Source organism: Nomascus leucogenys, chromosome 18 (assembly GCF_006542625.1).
Source record: "Nomascus leucogenys isolate Asia chromosome 18, Asia_NLE_v1, whole genome shotgun sequence".
NCBI lineage: Eukaryota > Metazoa > Chordata > Mammalia > Primates > Hylobatidae > Nomascus > Nomascus leucogenys.
In genome coordinates, this window is record NC_044398.1 from 50,071,378 (window position 1) to 50,093,135 (window position 21,758).

Below are 21,758 nucleotides of genomic sequence, written 5' to 3' on the forward strand. Positions count from 1 at the left end.
TTTTCTCACATTTTCTTCTTCTGTCATAAATACTGGCCTTTTTTGGCAGGAGACAGGGTTTTGCTCTGTTGCCCAGGCTGGAGTGCAGTGCTGTGGTCATAGCTCACTGCAGTCTCCAACTCCTGCACTCAGCCATCCTCCTGCCTCAGACTCCCAGGTAGCTGGGACTACAAGCATGAACCACCATGCCTGGCTAATTTTTTAATTTTTTTGTAGCTATGGGGTGTCGCTGTGTTGACCAGGCTGGTCTTGAACTCCTGGGCTGAAATGATCCTCCCACCTTGGCCTCCCGAAGTGCTGGGATTACAGGCATGAGCCACTGTGCCCAGCCATAAGTACATGCTTTTAAATTCCTTCATGAGGGTCTGTTAGTAATAGAATCTTAGTTTTTGTCTGAAAATTTATTTTACTTTTACTTTTGAAGAACATGGGTATATAATTCTAAGCTGACTGTTTACTTGTTTGTTTTTTTCCTTGTTCATTGAAGATTTTATTCTCATATTTTCCGGCTTCCATTGTCGATGCTGAAAATTCAGATGTCAATCTGATGGTCTTTTCTTTAGGCGTAGTTTGTCTCTTTTTGTTGGCAGCTTTAAAGTTCATGTGTCTATATTTTTACTGTGATGTAGCTGGGTAAAGGTATTTTTATTTTCTGCAAGGGCTTTGTTGGGATTTCCGAATTTGAGGAGTCCTGTCTTTGATCAATTCTGGAAAATTCTTAGCTGTATCTGAATATTGGCTCGCCCCCATATTCTCTTTCTTCTTATTCTAGAACCTTGATTAGATGAATGTTTAATCTCACGCTGTTCATCCATGTCTCTCTGTGCCTCATTTTCAGTATTTCAAGATCCAGCTTCTATTTGATATTTTTCTCTTTGTCTATACCTTCATTTGATGTTAAGTCAATCCTTGAATTGTAAAAAAGTATTTTTTTTATTTGTTTAGGGGAGTTTCCCGATATCACTACTTTGAAAAGTTTTAAACCTTCAAAAATTTAAAAGAACAGTACAGTGAACATTATATGCCATGTACCATTCATCTAGATTTAGCAATGGTTAAAATTTTGCCACGTTTGCTTTATTTCTTTCTCTCCCTTCACCTGCCCAAACACATACACACGTGTGCATATGAATGATTTGAAGCAGATAATATGTTTTATTCCCTGAGTATAAGGACATGTTCCAGCAAAACCACAATACATTTATCATATAATATTAGGATGTTATTTCATACATGGCTAATATTCATTGTTTCTCAGTGTCAAGTAATATTCTTTATAGTTTTTTTTCCTGCAATGAAGGATCCAGTGAAGATTATATGTTGCATTTATTTGTTGTATCTCTAGTCTTGTTTTCTATTTTTTGTTAATTTCTATATATAAAGTTTTAGAGAGTCTGATTATACTGTTTTTCTGCTGACTCTTACCCAGGGTGTTTTGAGAGTGTATCTGTTTTAATGTGAGGTTATAGTTCTTGGAAATTCATAAGCAGGAAGTCTTTAATGCTGGGATTGAAGGTGGGTTCCTTCAGAGGTGAGTCTCTTCTGATGGATGCCTAGAGAAACTATGAGTATTTCAAAGTGCATCTTTAGCTTTAGTTTTTACAAGCCACCCAGGTAGTATTAATAGTAATTTGGATTTCATGAAGACTCTTGTGGCTAGAGGGTCCCCTTATTTTCCCCAATTATTGGGATAAATTTCTGTGATTTTCCTAGTGTGGAATAAAGGAGCAAAATTTGTTAATGGTTCACCTATAATTTGTGGGTATAATTCTTTGGCGTTCCCAGCTCTGTATTGTAGAATAGCCTTTTAGACTTCCTGCTTTTGGTAATCCTGAGTTCAGTTCTCTAACACTCCTGCGTGGTCTTGAAATCTAGCATTTTAGTTTGGGGTCTGGCAAATGCCTTCAAGAAGAAAGCTGGTCTTTTTTCTTCTGCTTGACTCTCTTGATTCTTGTTTCCACTTAGCTTTTGACCTCTAAGTATTTCTTAATTAACCTTTTGTTCATAGATTATTTTAAAAAAAACATTTTATGTAACATTTTCAACTGTTCCTGTTCAGATGATCAACTGGAATACTTACCTGCCATTCTTCTATAAATGGAACATCTACCATAGCCCCCTCATATTTGTGCTAGGATACATTTGCTGCAGAATACATCCCAAAGTTACTGAATTGGTTACAGCTTTGAATGGAGTTACTAGGTATAGAATAGTTAACATCTATAGAATGCTTGCCAAAAATAATCTTAACTTTTACTTAACTGCCATTAAACAACTATTTTCCAGTGGAAGATATTCAGATCTTAAAGCCTGGTTCTGTAGTATAATATAAAACACATGAAGATATTGGAGGTTTCTTTTCATGGTAGAAGAGAACATCATATTTACTGTGCAAAATTTGGAAAATTATGAGAATTTTGTTAGCTGGAAAGTCATATCTTTGAAAAATTGATTCTGTGATTTTGTTTCTTAATTTTACTAATTCAATTGCCCTTTTTCTGTTTCTAAAAGTTTTACTGCACTCTTCTCGTCTGAGCTTGCATTTTAAGTTGCCTCAGTTAAATAAAAATAAACTCCTGATTTTTGAATTAGGTTTTCAATGTTTAAAAAATGTTTCTGTTGTATAACATATATAATTCACTTTATGCAGTGCTTCTGTAAAGCTATGTTTTTGTGAACATACTAATATTAGGCTCTTAGTGTCTTTAACTACAGTCTTGAGAATCTACCTATCTCAGTGTTTCAGACCAAATTATGATGATAGAAAATATAGTCTGAATAAGTAAGTTTTACTTGCCGAAACTATTTTACCTAGAAGGGTCATTTGCACATGAGTGCTAACCTAATAAATGATTTTTAAATGAATGACTTTTAAGTGCAGAAAGCAAATTGCCATTTAGTCATATTATGGTGCCTCTTGTCAGTAGGCATCAAAAGTTTCTAAATTTTCCCAGTCTTCTAATTCACTTCTCTCATGTGTCTGCAGTTTATCATATCACGTGTACTCGTATTGTCTTATTTTCTCCTCCCCATCTCCTTCCCCTCCCCTTCTCCCCCTCCCTTCCTCCCCCTCCCCTCCTCTCCTTTTCGCCCCCTCCTTTCCTCCCCCTCCCTTACTCCCCCTTCCCCTTTCCTTCCCCTATCCCCTCCCCCTCCCCCTCCCCATCCTCCTCCTCCTCCTCCTCCTCCTCCTCTTCCTTCTTTTGAATAAAAAATGGAGATGAGGTCTCACTATGTTGCCCAAGCTGGTTTTGAACTCCTGTACTCAAATGATCCTCTGGCCTTGGCCTCCCAAAGTGCTGGGATTACAGATGTGAGCCACCGTTCCTGGCCCCTATATTATTTTCATACAGAATTTTTTATGTCTCTCTGTATTGTGTTTGAATTTGCTCAATGTTATTTTTTCTTGTTTTGAAGTTTAGTTTCCAGTAGTCTTTAACAAGCATTTGATTGAATGAGTTAGGAAAATTTATCAATAAATTATAACACAAATTATAGAAAAATAGTCCGAGATATATTTATTGAGCAGGGTTGTTTGCCTTGCATGTGGCTATATGCTTGTGGTACATGAGAAGGAGCTCAGTCTAATGAAGTTCCCTCATCTCCTCCCTTGTTTACACACAGATATGTGTACACACACCTACTCCTCTCATTTTTAAACTTGATTTCAGCACGAAAGCAGCATTAAGTAACATTTGAGCTCTCCTTAGTCTGAAAACATTGTTTTCAGTTTTATTGTGGTGAATTTTTCTAGGGCTGCACTAATGTGATATAATAACCACTATTAATTTTACCTCACCTCTTACAATGTACCATTTAAAGACTTATCAATTTATTTTCAAGATCAAATATTCAGATATATTTAAGATATCTTCATACTTATAGTCAAGTAAAATCGATTTATTAGATTTTCAACCAATTCATATTTATATTGAAAAAAGAAAAATCCTTGTGTTTCTGACTATTTGTAGCTTCTTTCATCTGAAGAAAACTACTACAGCACTTCTTACAGCCAGTCAGATAGTCAGTGTGGTTCTCCTCCAAGGGGTTGGTCAGAAGAGTTGGATGAACGTGGGCATACCTTATATACCAGTGACTATACTAATGAAAAGGTACATTCTTTTTTTCTCATCTAGTGTTTTTTGGCAGAATTCTCTCATAAAATAGTTGTGTACTGCAGTTTTAGTATTTAAAAAAAAAAACTCATGGAAATATTCTTCGTTGTAACTTTATAATCATGCCAATTGACAATATGAAAACTCAGTGTAACTACTGATTAATTGTTTTAAACTGCTAAGGATGATAGTAATTTTTATGCTCTTGATACTCATGGAAGACTTTTTAAGAGTACACCTGTTGAATATAATTTGTTTAGATTTCTTCAACAGGCATATTTCTTTATATTTTTCTGAGGGAATAGTTTTTTGGAAATGGTTTTCTCTCTGTGCCATTATCATACATCGCCTCACTGCCTATTCTCCTTTTTCTATTACAATCAAATTTATGTAAAACAAAAACCATCAATCTAGTATTTTATGATTTGTTTGGAAATGAATATTGACATTTTGTGTGTGTATTGCATCTGGTATCATTTGAGAAAGCAACTGGTGGGTTGTACATGTTCAGAGAAGATATGCTTGGGAATAAATGGGGCTAGGCTTTTATCCCTCTTTCCTGCCTCAATTATTTGACATTAGAACGTACGGAAGCAGTTTTTTCATTTATTTCATACTCAAGATCATGTGTTTGTATTAGCAATATGTAGTCTTTTTTTCCCTCATATTCCCTGTGTTTTATTGCATGATGTTCTGTTGTTGCTGTTATTAAATTTTATTGTGTTTGGCCATAGGAAGTTAATTCCTAAAGGTCTGCATGCAATGAGGCTTTAAATAATTTAGTTGTACATTTAATTGAAAAACATTTCTCTTTTGTCAATTTCTCAAACCTGTTTTGAGAATGTGAGTGTACCTGTGTTCCAGTGAATATGTACAACTATCTTTATATGTTGCTTGTTAAGTGGTGCTTGAGCAGCTAGCCAGACATTGGAGGATAGAGAGAGCAAATAAAGCCATATTTAATAATGAGCATATTTATTCTTACCAAACTTAAAATGCAAGGCTTTTAGTATAATTAGTTAGAAATTTTTGTTGCAGGCTGGGCGCGGTGGCTCATGCCTATAATCCCAGCACTTTGGGAGGCCAAGGCAGGCAGATCACCTGAGGTCAGGATTTCGATACCAGCCTGACAAACATGGAGAAACCCCATCTCTACTAAAAACACAAAATTAGCCAGGCGTGGTGGCACATGCCTGTAATCCCAGCTTCTTGGGAGGCGGATGCGGGAGAATTGCTTGAACTGCTTGAACCTGGGAGGTGGAGGTTGTGGTGAGCCAAGATGGCGCCATTGCACTCCAGCCTGGGCTCTCAAAAAAAAAAAAAAAGAATTTTTTGTTGCAATGTTCTTGATCAAGTAGAATAAAATTCATAAGAATTAAATCTAGTATCTCTGATAGTAGTAGCTTAAACTCACTTTTATTTAAATTTAATAAAAAACACCTGTTCTGTTTTTATAGTGGCTCAAGCATGTTGATGATCAAGGTAGACAATATTACTACAGTGCAGACGGATCTCGGTCAGAATGGGAATTGCCAAAGGTAATAAACCTTGACACCGAATTTCTGTTTAAAAATAGTAGATGAAGTAATATCTGGAGATGGTTTCAGCAGATTTATTTTAAGATCTTTATTCTACTTTTACAAGGTAGAATAATTTTTTCAGAATTCACTGTGAATACTGTGAGTAGTGTAAGTTTTCTAAGATGTACAGGTATCTTCACTATGTGATACTGATTGTTGCTATTCAGAATATCTTTTGGGTTAACTTGAAATTGGCCTTTCCTTATTCTTGGAAATAAGAATTCTCTTCAATACCAATAATGCCATCTTATATCTAGTTGTGTTGAGTATATTGATTTTTCTACATAAAGTTGGTGTTATATTTAATCATTTTTTGAGAGAAAGAAAAGTAACTCAGTATTCAAGTTTATCCTCTTATGTAAATGGTGTGTATGATTGAGCCACTCATTGGCTGAGATATAGGCAACATGTGATAAGATGTCCTAGGATTTAGCTGTACATCTCGTTTCCAGACAAGTGTACCAGGGCTGAGTTTATCTAAGGTGGTAGGTTTCAAAGTGGCCGTATGCACATCACTATTGGTGCTTGAGGTAATTTTAAGTGATATGTGAGCAAACATTTGAATTTTAATTGGTGCATTATTTTAATGTTCTAGAAAACAGCTGTAATTAGCAGACAAATAGGTGGTGTCAGTTGTTAGATATACTTTAGTTTTTCAAATTTGTCTTTTCCCCAAGGTAAGTGAATTTAAAGAAGAATATTAATAGTATAAATGAAACATGGATATAGAAAAAATCACTAGATGTTACTACATTGACTACAAGTTAGGAAACGCTAATCTAGTAAACTAATGTTAATAGTGCTTTCTTCTTTATGTGAATGCTATCTGGCCTTTAATTATCTTATGAAATTCTAAGGCTTGATATGGGTAGGATGAAAATGAAATACATATCCTGTAATTGATTTTTAAGAATACCTTTGTGAGTCTGAGTTGACCAAGTAGCAGAAGAGAGCTCCATTGTAACTGACAGCTTTTACAATTTTGTAATCTCATGGAACAATGTGTAGGTGGCCATAATGGAAAAGTTCATGGGTGTGGGGGATGAGGAGATAGATAAAGGAAATACTGGTACCTTTGATTAATTTGTTGATGAAGCATAGCCTCAGAATTTTCTTGTAGTTTAAAAAACTTGTCACATCTTCAGATAAGCATTTTTTGATCCTTTATCTCACGTTTTACATACATAGGTACTTACTTTCTGTTTGCTCAGCTCAACGGGAAAAACTATTCCATATTTTAAACTACTTTATTGTTTAAATTAATTACACTTTCTAAATTAGGAGTCATATTAAAATTTACATTTATACAATAGGATTGTTTTAAAAAATACTATTTTCAGCTTAACATATTAGTGTTAGTGAAGATAATTTTTATATTTTAATTATAAGAGCTCCCGTATAAAAAGAGTTAAGAAGATACTACTATTATCACATTGTGTTTTTACTTCATCAATCATAAAATACCATGAATGAAAAAGATCCAAATAAAAAGTCTATCGAAAAGTGCCACAAATCACATATTTCAGGGTTGAATGTTTTATCTCATTACTCTTTAAAATTATGAAACACAATTCAATAAAACATTTGTGGATATTTTTCATTATTATTAATTTATACTTTTAGACTGTGATTCTGAAGATAAAACCTTATTTATCCTTGAAACTTTGAAGTTGTGCAAGCACTCAGAACTCTGAAGAACCATAGCTTAGCAGTTGTGATACTCTAGCAACAGTTTTTTAAAGTTAAGTTTTATAAAAGTTAAATAACCCACCATTTTATTTTCCAAATATTTCATTGTCTTCCAATAAAACTTTTAAGTGGGAAAATGATTCTTCAAGCTTAGTACGACTGTTACCAACTTTTAGGGGAAAGGAGATAAACATAATAAGATAAGCAATTTATTTTATTAATGTGCTGGGAAGAAGTAATAGAATACCTCAGATACTACTCTTCAAAATTGGTACCATTTATAAAAAAAAAATTTAGTGATTAATTTAGAAAGAAGAATTTTATGGATCATGATGGCCAAAATATGTAATAACTTATATGTTGGGGAAAGAGTATTGTTTTGAGGGATGTAATTACTCAGTATTGAAAACTATATATAACAGGGATTGGTTCTGTTAGGCTGTTTTAATAAGGGTTATGCTTATAAAATACGAGCTCTGATTTCCACTTGAAGGAACCAGAAGAAAAATCTGCTCAAAGTTTAGTTCACTGAAAACGATTTAGGTTATAGAAGACTAATATTTTATTAATATAATAATTAAATAAACATATTAAATTTTTTGTTCCGCTTGACAGATTTGAATTGTAGCTCTTAACAGTACCTCAAATACCAGTTGAGTTTTTGGAGGAATCATCTGCTGTATGTTTCTTCATAGTGGTTTCTGATTCCCTGGAGTAATGACATCAGTCACAAGGCTGCTTTTGAGTGATTTGTCCCAGGTCAGGGTCCTTTGAAGGGAGAGAGTCCCAGGACGGCCTAATATCAGGAACAATTTGGAGCCTTAACTGGTAGCTAAATATTCCTGTTGGGTTTCTTTATAACTCAATTCTATAATTTCCTTGGTCAGAAGAACTATAGGCTGCATTAGGAAACCTATTTACTTTCAGAGATGCCTTTAATGAAAAAAAGAGGAGAGGCAAGAGACTGAATAATATCAAGACCTCAAAGGGTATTTTACAGCAGTGGAAATGGGTACTGATTGTGACCAGCGTTGAATCCTCAGTTTTGGGATACTATTTCATTTTCTGCTGCCGTTTGCTGCTTAGCATAAAGTGTCAGAAGGTCTTCACAGTTTCTTTAACTCTCAATTAAATTAGATATGGAGAAGAGGTTTGAATTAAATACAGTGGAAATGAGGAAATAAGGAAAAATGCTGTAGAGTCACTATTTCATAGATTGTTACTGCATGATAAAGACAACTTCGGGTTACATTCTGCACCGTAAGCAACTTAATACTTAACTAGTAAGTCTAAGATATATCTGTCAAGCTTGTAACCCCCATGCAGATATTAAAATTTAGTTTAATTACTATTTTCTGAACACATCTTTGGTGTTCAGTATTATGTAGTATGTTGTGATAAATGCAAATACATAGGATATGGTCTTTACCCTAAAAATTTTTGTTGTAAGTTTGGAAAGAAGAAACATGTTCATATGACAGCTGAGTAAAAAAGAATGTATACATAAATACAAACACTCTGGGTTAGGTGTAGGGGAAGGGAACCACAAAACTATTAGACAGGAAGGAGGATTGAGAGAAAGAAATAAAGGAGAGTAAATGAAGAGAGAGAAAACAAAACATTCCCCACTCAAAATGGAGTCTGCTGTTCAGTATTTCAAATAAAATGTGTGAAGAAATCCAATGCTATTATCATAGACATAAGAAGAATCAGAACATGGTATTCACTCCAGATGAAAGTAATGTTCTTTTTTTTTTTTTTTTTTTTTTAAAGACGGAGTCTTGCTCTGTCACCCAGGCTGGAGTACAGTGGTGCGATCTCAGCTCACTGCAACCTCTGCCTCCCAGGTTCAAGCGATTCTCCTGCATACCTGGGATTATAGGCGTGCACCACCACACCTGGCTAATTTTTGTATTTTTAATAGAGATGGGGTTTCACCATGTTGGTCAGACTAGTCTCGAACTCCTGACCTTGTGATCTGCCCACCTCGGCCTCCCAGAGTGCTGGGATTAAAGGTGTGAGCCACTGCGCCCAGCCGAAAGTAATGTTCTTAATAATTTAATAAAGGCTTAAAATTATGCTGTGGATGATCAGAATTAAATGAAGGCTTTCATTTAAAAAGAACAAGAAATTAGGAAAAATAAAAACATACAAATAGGTAAATTTACAAATAGGTAAATACGATGAATAAATTAGAAATCTTCAAGACGAAAAACATGGTTATTCAAATAAAAAATGCAGTCAGTAGCATAAACTTTAGACGGACAGAAAGCTAACAAATATGAAAGCATAGTTAAGAAAAATGGAGGATGAGTCGAAAGTTTTCTATATTCATATATTAGGAATTCCAAAAGAAGAGATTGGAGGAATGGTTTTGAAACAATATTTGAAAATATACTTTCTAGGAATTTCCTAAAATTGAAGGAAGACATGAGTCTTTAGAAAATATGCTTTGAATACTGTCAAGGATACATAAAAATAAATCAACATGTCAACAAATTTTGCTGGGTCTGCAGAACCCAGGAGACAATCTTAAAAGCTGTCCCAGGGGGAAAGGACAGATCACCTACTGCAGTAGATGGCACCACTGGATCCATTCTTACTCTAGTATTAGGTTCTTTGTTGTGTACCTTTGTGGTGGCCTCCCGAATTGTCCTGTCATTAACTGAGTTCAGCTGTGTGACCTGCTTTCACTGGGATGTGAACAAATATGACACAAGGAGAGTATTGAAATGGGCTTGTAGTCAGGGCTTGCTCTTGCGCCTCTGCCATTGCCACGAGAAGAATGTGCCCACGCTAGCCTCCCAGTCTCAGGAGGGGGATGAGAGACAGATTTGTGCAGATGAGCCCTTCTAGATCAGACAGTTTTTGGCCAACCCAGAAATCTGTGGTAATACATGATCAACATTTTAAGCCAAGTAAAACACACTGTCTCTGTTTATTATACCTACTCTGTTCCAAGTGAACACCACAAAAGCCTATCCTTCTGCATGATGTGCTGTGCAGAACATGTTATGAAGCCCAGTCAGCCATCCCTAACCAGCACTATTGAAAGAGCACTCTCCCCCCTCCCTGCCTGGGCACTGTGGAGACTGTGGGGTGGAGCCCTGTTGACTAGACCCACAGTGCATGCAAGGAACCCTGTGATTCATCCTCCCTATGCACTAAATAGACAACGGCAACAAGGCAGCACCCCACCCTATCCCAAGCAGAGTGTGGGAAGAGGATTATGGAGAGGAAGGGACCAGAGAAAGGGATTTCTAAACTGTGTATAAGGTCCTAGACACTAGTCGCAGTGGCCTACGCATGAAAACAACCAGAATGAACATAGCAAAAGCTTTGAGAACTGAAACATGGTGTGGAGTACTGCCCAGGTTTCAGACTGGCCTCTGCGTAGCACACAAACAGGGCAGATCAGAACAGCAATGAAAAGATTTTTAAAATGAAATTGACATTTGAACTACGGGCCATAAAAGCAGGCCGGGGTTCACAATCTGCTAAAATATGTTTAAATAGAAACCAAAGCCTTATAGTACTCAAAACATCCAAATACAACCTAGAATTACTTGTCATAGCAAGAACCAGGAAAATCTAAACTTGAATGAGAAAAGACAATCAGTAGGTTGGTGACACACCAAGATGACAGGGATGAATGAATTATCCCATAGGATTTTAAGTCAGCTGTCATAAAAGTGCTACAGCAAGCAATTATAAACACACTTGAGATAAGTGAAGAGGTTGGAAGTCTCAGCAAAGAAATAGAAGATATACAGAAAAACCAAAGGGAAATCCTAGAGCCAAAAATCAAGTACTGGATGGCTCAATAATGGAATGGAGGTAAAAGAGAAGAGAATCCATGATCTTGAAGATAGGTTATAGAAATTATTTAATCTGAACAATGGAGAGACAATAGATTTCCAAAAAAAAAAAAAAAAAAAAAAAAAGAACAGTGCCCTCAGAGACCTGTGGGAAAATACAAAAGAGCTAACCTTCCTTTCATTGAAGTTCCAGAAGGAGAAAGGAAAGAGTGTGAGGCAGAAAGATACTTTGAAGAAGTAGTGTTTGAAAATGCCCCCAATTTGGCAAAAGACAAACCAACAGATTCAAGAAGCTGAATAAACACCAGATAAGATAAACCCAAAGAAATCCATATCCAGGCTCATTGTAATCAAAATTTCTGAAAACTAAAGACCCTCCCTCCCCCTCAAAGTCTTGAAAGCCCTTCAGTGAAACAACACATTACCTTTAGGATAATAATTTGAATGAAGTGAGTGCCTTATCAGAAGCCATGGAAGCCAGAAAGAAGTGGCATAACATTTTTCAAATGCCAGGAGAAAAGAACCGTGAACCCTTCTGCACTCAGCAAAAATATCCTTCAGGAATGAAAGTAATATAAGCACATTTTCAGAATAAAACTAAACTAAGAGATTTATCTCCAGCAGTCTTGCTTTCAAAGAGTTGCTGTAGGAAGTCTTTCAAACAGAAGGGAAGTGATTAGAAAACTTGGAATATCAGGAATGAATAAAGAACAACAGAAAGGGTGAATATCTGAGGAGACTTTTGTCCTGGGTGTTTAAAATTGTCTTTGACATTTGAAACAAAAATTATAACATTTCTGAAGTAGTCCTGATACACAGTAGTGATATTTAAGACAACTGTTTCATAAAGAGTGAGTGAGTAAAGGGATGTAATTTTTGGTAGGGTTTCTATATTCCACTTGAAGTAGTAAAATGTTGATACTAGTAGACTGATAAATTACATATATTGTAATCCCTAGAGCAAGCACTAAAAAAGTGTAACGAGAGGCCCAAGAAACTGTAGCTATATTAAAATATAATAGTAAAAATTGGTCAAGTAGTCCACAGGAAGGTAGGAAAGGAGAAACAGACAATTAATGATAAAATGCCAGACTTAAATCCTAACATTATAAATAATCACATTAAATGTAAATGCTCAAACACACCTGTTAAAAGATTTGCAAAATGGATATAAAACCACTGTGATCCAAGAATATGCTTCTATAAGGAAATCACTATTCTTTCTTTCTTTATTTTTTTGAGACAGACTATCACTCTGTCACCCAAGCTGGAGTGCAGTGGCAAAATCTCGGTTCGCTGCAGCTTCCGCCTCCCAGATTCAAGCTATTCTTGTGCCTCTGCCTCTTGAGTAGCTAGGCCTATAGGCATGCGCCACCAAACGTGGCTAATTTTTGTATTTTTAGTAGAGACAGGCTTTTACCATGTTGGCCAGGCTGGTCTCAAATTCCTGACCTCAGGTGATCCACCCATCTGAGTCTCCCAAAGTGTTGGGGTTACAGGCGTGAGCCCCGGAGCCCAGATGAAAATCACTTTCTTAACAATGACACATTTGCTAAAGGTTGTCTATTAAATAATCTGCAGTAAATCTCATACTTCATGGTGAGATTACAGAAGCTTTCCCATTAGAGTTAGGGACTAGACTAGAACATTTCTATCAACGCTTCTATTCAACAATTAAGAAAAGGAAAGAAATAATGGAATTAAAAAGGAAGAGATGCAATTGGTTTTCTAAAAATTATTATTATTATTAGAAAATCCCAAGAGAACCTATAAACTTAAAACTGATGAGAGTTCAGCAAAGTTGCTAGATACGAGATTAACATGAAACTACCCATTTGTCTAGTAAAAAGTGAGTTTGAAAATGTGATTGCAGTGAAGATACTATTTACATTAGCAGCAGTAGCAACAAGAGTTGTAACTAAGAACATGTTTATTAAAGGTCTGTAAGATTTTAATAAAGAAAATTTCAGAGCAGAATAAAGGAAGACCCAAATAAATGGTGTAGCATACCGTGATGATCTTGGATTGGGAGGCTGAATTTTATAACAGTGTCCAAATTAATCTACAAGTCCAATGCATTTCCATTTAATATCCCTTCCCTCACTTTTTTTGGGAATGGAACCTAAAATTTATATTTGCAAGCAGATATCCATAAAGAGTCAAAATATTCCTGAACAGGGAGTAGTTGGTGGGTAGGGGACAGGAGAGGTAGAGTTCCTGCTATGGTAATTAAGTTGGGATAGTAAGGGCACATGTAGAAAGCTCAGACGTGGCATTACAAATCAGTGGGGTTAGGGAGACTTTGGCTCTACAAAAAAAAAAAAAAGCCAAGTGTGCTGGCATGCCAGTGCTTGTAGTCCCAGTTACTCAAATGGCTGGGGCAGGAACATCTCTTGAGCCCAGGAGTTCAAGGTTGCAGTGAGCTCTGATCATGCCACTGTGCTCCAGCCTGGGTGACAGAGAGGGACCCTGTCTCAACAAACAAACAAATAAACATTGGTTTGTGTCATCTGAGATGCTGCAACAACAACTAAAAAGAAAACAAATCAATGGGGTAAGCATGGACTAAGTAAGAATGTTACTAAGATTATTGGTTTTCACATGATAAAAATGAAAATAAATGTAGATCTTGACCTCGCTTCATGCTCAATGATTAATTTCAGTTAAAGATATAAATATAACAAGTAAAACTTTAAAGACTGTGGAAAGATATATCAAAGAATATCTTTGTCTGCAGAGTAGGAAAGATTTCTTGAACAAGACTCAGAAGCCTATTATAAAAGGAAAGATTGACAGATGTGACTACATTAAAATTAAACAAAACACCTTCTCTTTGTAGAAGATGTAATCAGAGGGAGAAGATGGGCTACAGACTAGGAAAAGACATCTTCAACTCACATAGCCTAGAAAGGTTTAGAATCCAGAATATGTAAAGAACTTACTAGTTCATTTTGAATTTAATTTTTGGTTTAGGTTTTTAAAATAATGCTTATTTTAGATTTTAGTAGAAGAGATAGAAGTAGAAAAATTAATTTGATTTTATTTTATAAATTATGATAGTTAATATTTATTGATAATGTACTACTCTTTTAATACTTTCTTCTTTAATACTTTGATCTTTATAGCAACTCCGTGAATGAGGTATTTCTGTTGTATCTATTTTACAGTTGACAAAACTTAGACTGAGGGAGATTAAATATTTTACCAAAGATAACACTACCTTGGTCTGTGTAACACCAGAGTCTGTGATCTTCTCAATTGTGCCGCAGTTCTGGTTAAAGATGAGAAAACTGAGGCTAGAAAATTTATGGAGATGTCATATAATGAACTTTGCCTAACAGTCTTTGTTACTTGGAGCCAAGATGTTTAGATTCCACTTTGTTTCTATTGTTTATGAAGTGTTTTTTGTGTTTTTTGCTTTGTTTTGTTTTAGTATAATGCTTCATCCCAGCAGCAAAGAGAAATAATTAAAAGTAGGAGCCTGGACAGGCGGCTGCAAGAACCAATAGTATTAACAAAGTGGAGACACAGCACCATTGTATTGGACACTAATGACAAGGTAGGACTGTTGAGATTTTTGGCAAGTTCTTTGCATTATATTGTACCGTGAATTGTAACTATTCGTACTAATATTTTATGTATTTAGTAAATATTCTTTGCTAAAACATTTGATTTCTTTTGAACTAATTTAAGCTTTTGATCTGCATGTATGTCGAAATGTTACTACATTATTTTTTCTTTTACCAAATTGCATACTTTAGTGACTACATTTTTATGTATTTAGCATCAGTTTGTCATGAAGTAGGTTTTGGTTTTGAGGGTTTTGGTTTTTGCACAACAGACTGACTTATCTGTGGCTTACTGATGTGTGTACCTTGATACATTTGATCCTAGTAGGTGACAGATTTTTCTTGCTTACCTTATTTTAAAGTCACATTCTGTTATCCTTTGTCTTCAGTCTCTAGAAGGTTTCATAGGGAAGACATTTAATTAATTTTCCTCATCCCAGGTAGTATTGGAATTCTATTCCCTTTGTTTCTCTAAATGCTCTCTGCAGAAAGCACTTCTTTTATCAATCTGAGAAGTAATGTTCTCTGTTTCAAAAAAGGGTGAATTTTAATGCAAACATTAGAATGGATGTTTTAAACACTTTAGAGGTTACTTATTCACAGTGTGACTTCATTTTGGGGATAAGTTGGGAAGTTAGTATGAATTTGCAGAATATTAGGTATATTGATTTTGAAATGTAAAGGTTTTTTTAAATCATCAGGCTTCTTGTAGCATGATTAACAGTTTTTCTGTAATTTTTAGGTGTGTTCGTGAAAACAGAATTAACTATCCCTATGGCATATTTCATTATGTTTGGATACTTTCAGTCCTAAATTCCTTTATAAATAATCTCAATTGGTCGGTCAAAACAAGCATAATATTTTGGTACTACAAGTTACTATAAAATTGGTCTTTGTTGAATTTAAAGGTGCAGTGTTAGAAACAGCCTTCATACATGTGTATAAGATGGACTAATAGAAAACAATGAAAGTAACAGACCAGTTTCTAGTTTCTATTTTGTAAGGATCTTGTGTTGAATATAGAGACCACATTAAAGGAATGACATTCTGGAGTCTGTGCTATTGAAGATATGCTTGAAAAATATATTAGTGTTGAGATTAATCTAGGTAAGAAAAATACCTAGAGATTTCTAATAGGAAAAATTCACTCAACCAAGAACCAGATTACAATTCAGGATAAATAGGAATCTCCCAAATACCATATATACTGTTCCAAGGCAAACCATTGTTGAACCAACTCTACCGCCTCTTCATACAGGAACAAATAGGATGACTATTTTGATAATTTATGCTTAAAATTTCTTGCTCCTTTTTCTTTATTTTTGACATCATAAAATGTCAAACAATCTTACTCCTTTTTAATTTCTCAATTCATTTTTTAAAATTAATTTTCAATCTGTTGCTTTAAATAACTTGCATGCTTTCATCTCATTGTCCCAGAGTAGCAAGAATATGATTTTTTTGCAATTAGAGATTTACTTATTTTTGGTAGAAATGTCTTTTTTACCCCCCACCTTACCCTTTGCAAACAGATGCATAAGTCTCTTAAAATAAGGCAGTTTTTTAGGTTTTGAAAAAGGGACTGACTACCAGAACAAACTAGCTAATATGTGATAAGGGATGAAGTGTGTATAACCTGAATTGTAATCACAGCAACCTAATACAGATGCTCTGCAACTTATGTTGAGGTTATATCCCAGTAAACCCACATAAGTTGAAAATACCATTAATTGAAAATACCACAAGGTGAAATGCATGTAATACACCTAACCCACTGTACATCATGGCTTAGCCTAGCCTACCTTAAATGTGCTCTGAACATTTACATTAACCTACAGTTGGGCAAAATCATTCAGTAACATGGTACACTGTAGAATATCAATTATTTACCTTTGTAATCTGTTTACCCTGGTAATCAGGTGGCTGACTGGAAGCTGGGGCCAGATGGCTCTGTGCAGCATCATGAGAGAGTGTCATATTGAATATTGTTAGCCCAGGAAAAGATCAAAATTTCAAGTATGTTTTCTAGTGAATGCCTATCACTTTCCCATCACCTTAAAGTTGAACAATCATAAGTCAAGGACCATCTATTATTGTATAGCAAATGTTGTTGTGATCACATAGGTCCTAATTCAGTTTACAGATAACCTTGGAAGGGTAGGTGTATGTATATCTGTGTGTGTGTATGTGTGAATGCATCTGTTTCTGCCTTTTTTTTCTGTTTTTACTAAAACTATTCATAGATGTGTAAGATGTATGTTTATATGCATATATCTAAATATAGATAAAATGTATACATGTAAAATTATTTCTTGTTTATAATAGTTATAATTGTACATACATGATTACTCTGTGGTTTTTATTTCTGTGGGACTGAATGTGCTATGAAAAATATAATTATCATTTTATTCAGTTACTTATTTTCTACTTTATGGATCATCAGATCTTCCATCTTTCTCACACTGTTTTACTATCAGACAGTCTTAGGAATCAAAAATTGATCTGAAGTTGTCAGAAAAAAATACTTAAGTGAGATTTGGATCTTAAGTTAAATTTTTTTGAGGTTTTATATTCAATGTGATTTTAATATTTTCTCCATTAGTAGTGCCTTGTTTGTTTGATTTATAAACTTGTCCCTTCAAGGGCTTCCATGTAAACTTTCACTGCTAGTAGTTTCTGTATTTACAAATTTTGTGGGATGTAAACCCGAAGACATTTTTTCCAAATGAATAAATGTTGAGTTAATGGTTTTTTGCAAGTGTTACTTAAAACAAATTCCCAGGTTGGTTGACAGCACCTTCTCCAGCTTTATAAACATAGAAAACTAGAATGATACCTACATGGAGATGAATGTTCAAAGGAACTTTTTGGTTTGATAGAAAAAATTAATAATAGGTAATGGTGTATGATTTAAAAAATTCTCTTTTTCTGAAATTATTCAAAACATCTAAGGAAATGGAGAAAATTTAAGTAGAGGTGGGCTATTGCTACCAAAAATAAGTTTTTCAGTCTTACCCCCCATGAATAGTCCTATCAACATCTGTAATAGAAATCATATTCTGTGTTTTAATATTGACAAAGCAGACTGCTTAAAAAAAAAAAACACGTTATTGGTTTGCTCTTATGATACTCTTGTAGGCTTAGACATTAAAACTTTTTTTTTTCTGGGGAGTTATTAATATTTAAATCTTAGGTTTCTTTATTGAATTTAAAATATCTTATTTCTAATTTTTGGAAAGTTTTCTATAAATTACCTTAAATACTAATAGCAATTTAATTTCTTATATAGCTTTTGACTAAAATTCTCATTCTGGCATTTGCCAAGTTATTTCTGTGACCTTGCCTAATCCTGGGTATTTATACTTACCATACCAAGAGCAAGTTAGTATCATGATTATAACATATTCATCCAGAAGTGTTTAGGTTTTACTTATTTTAAATATGGTTAATTCAAACTGATATAACATCATGATTTTAAGGCAGCATGTATCATTTCTTTTGAGTAATTCCATATGCATTATTTAAATTTAACTATAATTGCTATAAAAAGCGCCATATTTTATAAACTTTTAATAACGTTTGTAGTTTTAAAATCATTACCTTATTAGCTTGGAGCCGAATTATAGAACGAAAATAACGAGGAAAAAATTTGTTATTCTCTCTTACTAAGCTCTCCTGCTGTGAGTGGAGGCAGAAATATAATTATATAAAATAGAGTAACTTTTTTCATTACTTATTTCTTGTAGGAATCTCCAACTGCCTCAAAACCCTGCTTTCCTGAAAATGAGTCTTCTCCCTCCTCACCAAAGCACCAAGATACAGTTAGTATGATAGAAGTATATCTTATAATGTAGTCCAGTTATTTCAACCAATTTTAGCAAGTTAATTTACTCTTAATGTAATGTTTAAATGGGCTTCTATTAAATTTCATTGGTTTTTCTAAAAAATCACAATCAAAATAAGTTTAACAATCAGATTTTACTGATTTAAAAGTCCCCCTTTTGTTTAAAATATGGTATCTTACATGATTAAATTATATACCATATTTTTAAGTGATGAACTTACATTTGTTTTTAAAAATAAATATAAAATTCCCAGACAATACTATGACATTATACTTTACTCTTTTTTTCCTCAGGCCAGCAGTCCAAAGGTAAGAAGCAATCCTCTCCTTCTTAATAGGCATAGACACCTTCATTTTCTATGCTGTAAAGTATATTGCCAAGTCTGTGCCAGATGAATATTGGAAATAATATAGCTTAACTGTAACTTCTCCTAAACTGGAAAACCTCCATGTGACTTCTGTTAAGATACCTGTCTTAACTCTGATGAAATTTTACTTAATTTCTCTATTTATACTCACTCCCAGTCTTTTCTATCTGTTGTTGATCATGCTATTCCCCTTCAGTGGCTTCTGGGTTTTTTTTTGTTGTTGTTGCTTTTTAAATAGAGACATGGTTGCGCTCTGTCGTCCAGGCCGGAGTGTAGTAGAACCGTCATAGCTCACTGCAGCCTCAACCACCTGCCCCTCCCCCACCAGGCTTAGGTGATTCTCCCTTCTCAGCCTCCCTAGTAGCTGGGACCACAGGCATGCACCAGCACACTCTGCTAAATTTTTTTTTTTTTTTTGGAGACAGAGCCTAACTCTGTTGCCCAGGCTGGAGTGCAATGGCATGATCTCGGCTCACTGCAGCCTCCACCTCCCGGGTTCAAGTGATTCTTCTGTCTCCCCTGCCGAGTAGCTGGGATCACAGGCATGCGCCACAACACCTGGCTAATTTTTTGTATTTTTAGTAGAGACGGGGTTTCACTGTGTTGACCAGGCTGGTCTTGAACTCCTGCCCTCAAGTGATCCACCCACCTCGGCCTCCCAAAGTGCTGGGATTACAGGCATGAGCCACTGTGCCTGCCCTGCTCAGCTAATTTTTAAAAAATTTTTATGGAGATAAGGGGTCTTGCTTTGTTGCCCAGGCTGGTCTGGAACTCCTGGCCTCAAGTGATATGCCTGCCTTGGCCTCCCAAAGTGCTGGGATTACAGACGTGAGCTACCACACCCAGCCTGTTTTCTTGTGGAATGAAGCCCTGAAATTCTTATGAGCGTGACAAGGCTGTGCATGCTCTGGCTCCTGAGTGCCTCCACCACCTCATCTCATATTTCCTTTTCCCTTCTTGCTTGTTGTCCTACCACACCATCCTTCTCTCAGTTCCTCAAAGGAGCCTTTCTTTCAGCCCAGGGTCCTTGCGTGTGTCATTTCCTCTGCATGCTGAAACATTCTCCCCAACATCTTTGCCTACTTAGCTTCTATTTATTCATCAGGGCTTAGTTTGAACTTTATTTCCTCAGAGAATTTTATTCTAATTCTCTAGGTTAGGCAAAGTTTTCCTATAATACTCTTCCTATATTTGATTATATATTATTCGATTACATAAAATAACTTATCATTATTTCTTATAGGAACCTCCAACTCTCTATTAATGTCTGTCTTCCCCACCAGACAGAGTAAAGCTTTATTAGAGCAGGAACAGAATTACCCCAGTACCTCCCACAGTGCCATATAATAGCTGCTCAGTAAATATTTGTTGAATAAATAAATGAAACCTTAAAGCTTTTTAAAAGACAAAATTTTATTATGGCTTCTCTGGTTTATGAAATTATGATACACTGTTATTTATTAGGATACTTCAGATTTCTTAGAGGTAAAGATTTTCACAGATACTGTTTCATTTTTCTAACTCTTTTCTCCATTCCCTAGTGCAATCTGGTCTTTTTGGCACTAATCAGGGGTTGTACACATTTCCTTCTGATGTTGGCTTAGGCAGTACCCCTGCCTAGAGTGGGCCTTGCTTTTTCTATACATGGTTAAATCCTATACCTCCATCAAGATGGACCCTTCTAGAAAGCTTTGTCAGACTAACGTAGCAGAATAATGTTCTCTTCTTTATCTGAACTCTCAAGTCACTAATTGCATTGAATAAGTGCAAGTTATTATATGTACCTGTAGTCTCCCTACCAGGTTTTTTTTTTTTTTTTTTTTGAGATGGAGTCTCGCTCTATCACCCAGGCTGGAGTGCAGTAGCGCAATCTCGGCTCACTGCAAGCTCCGCCTCCCGGGTTCATGCCATTCTCCTGCCTCAGCCTCTCCGAGTAGCTGGGACTATAGGCGCCCGCCACCACGCCCGGCTAATTTTTTGTATTTTTAGTAGAGGCGGGGTTTCACCGTGGTCTCGATCTCCTGACCTCGTGATCCGCCCGCCTCGGCCTCCCAAAGTGCTGGGATTACAAGCGTGAGCCACCGTGCCCGGCCCCTACCAGGTTTTAAATTCCTAAAAGAAGTTTAAATAGAGGACAGATAGAGACTACATGCATCTACTTATCTTTTGCATTATTTGCACAGTACTGGGTACATAAACATTACATAACGATAAAAGTGAACATGATTTTGGTGGTTTTGGCAAGAATTGCCATATGAATCTAAGGCACTGTTACTACAGTACTCTTAATCTGACCATCTAGAAAAGTAGGAAACCCTTTAAAACTATTTTAAATGTAGGTAATGCACAGTTCCCACAAAGATCTTTTATACATTATTTTCATTTTGTTAAAAGAGAATTCCTAAGTAATCCTAGAAACAAAAATTTTTAAATGTTCCACATGCAGTTACAAGGACTGTTTTCAAATTATTTCATCACCCATTTATCCATTTTCTGAAGTTTGACAGCAGCTAGACCATGCCGGACTCACAGTACCCTCTGATGGCCATCACAGGCAACTGCCTCACCAATGTTTCTTCTGTTTCAATCTTTTTTTACCTTTAGGTGAAAAAAACAAACCGTCGTGTTAATTCTACCAGAGGTGGTTCTGTTTTTCCATCACCAGATGGCATTCCTTTTTTCCTGAATGCTCTGTCCATGCTGTCATGCCCACCCATGGAGGTTTCTGCCCTCTGTGACATCTCTTCACTCCCTCTGCCCTCTGGTTCCTCCTCT

General features: G+C 35.5%; 1 protein-coding gene across 7 annotated transcripts in view; it reads left to right on the forward strand.

Annotated features, from left to right (window-relative positions):
• Positions 1-21,758, forward strand: part of ARHGAP12 (Rho GTPase activating protein 12) — a 128,937-nt gene that overhangs the window by 76,438 nt on the left and 30,741 nt on the right. For 2 of the 7 annotated variants that reach the window (XM_003276000.3, XM_030799027.1), the window contains exons 5-9: positions 3,972-4,112; positions 5,573-5,653; positions 14,636-14,761; positions 18,518-18,592; positions 18,910-18,924. In XM_003276000.3, coding sequence (XP_003276048.1) covers positions 3,972-4,112; positions 5,573-5,653; positions 14,636-14,761; positions 18,518-18,592; positions 18,910-18,924 — 438 coding nt within the window. The remainder of the gene's footprint in view (positions 1-3,971; positions 4,113-5,572; positions 5,654-14,635; positions 14,762-18,517; positions 18,593-18,909; positions 18,925-21,758) is intronic. The other 5 variants (XM_003276001.3, XM_003276003.3, XM_003276002.3 and 2 more) reach the window with 5 other exon arrangements.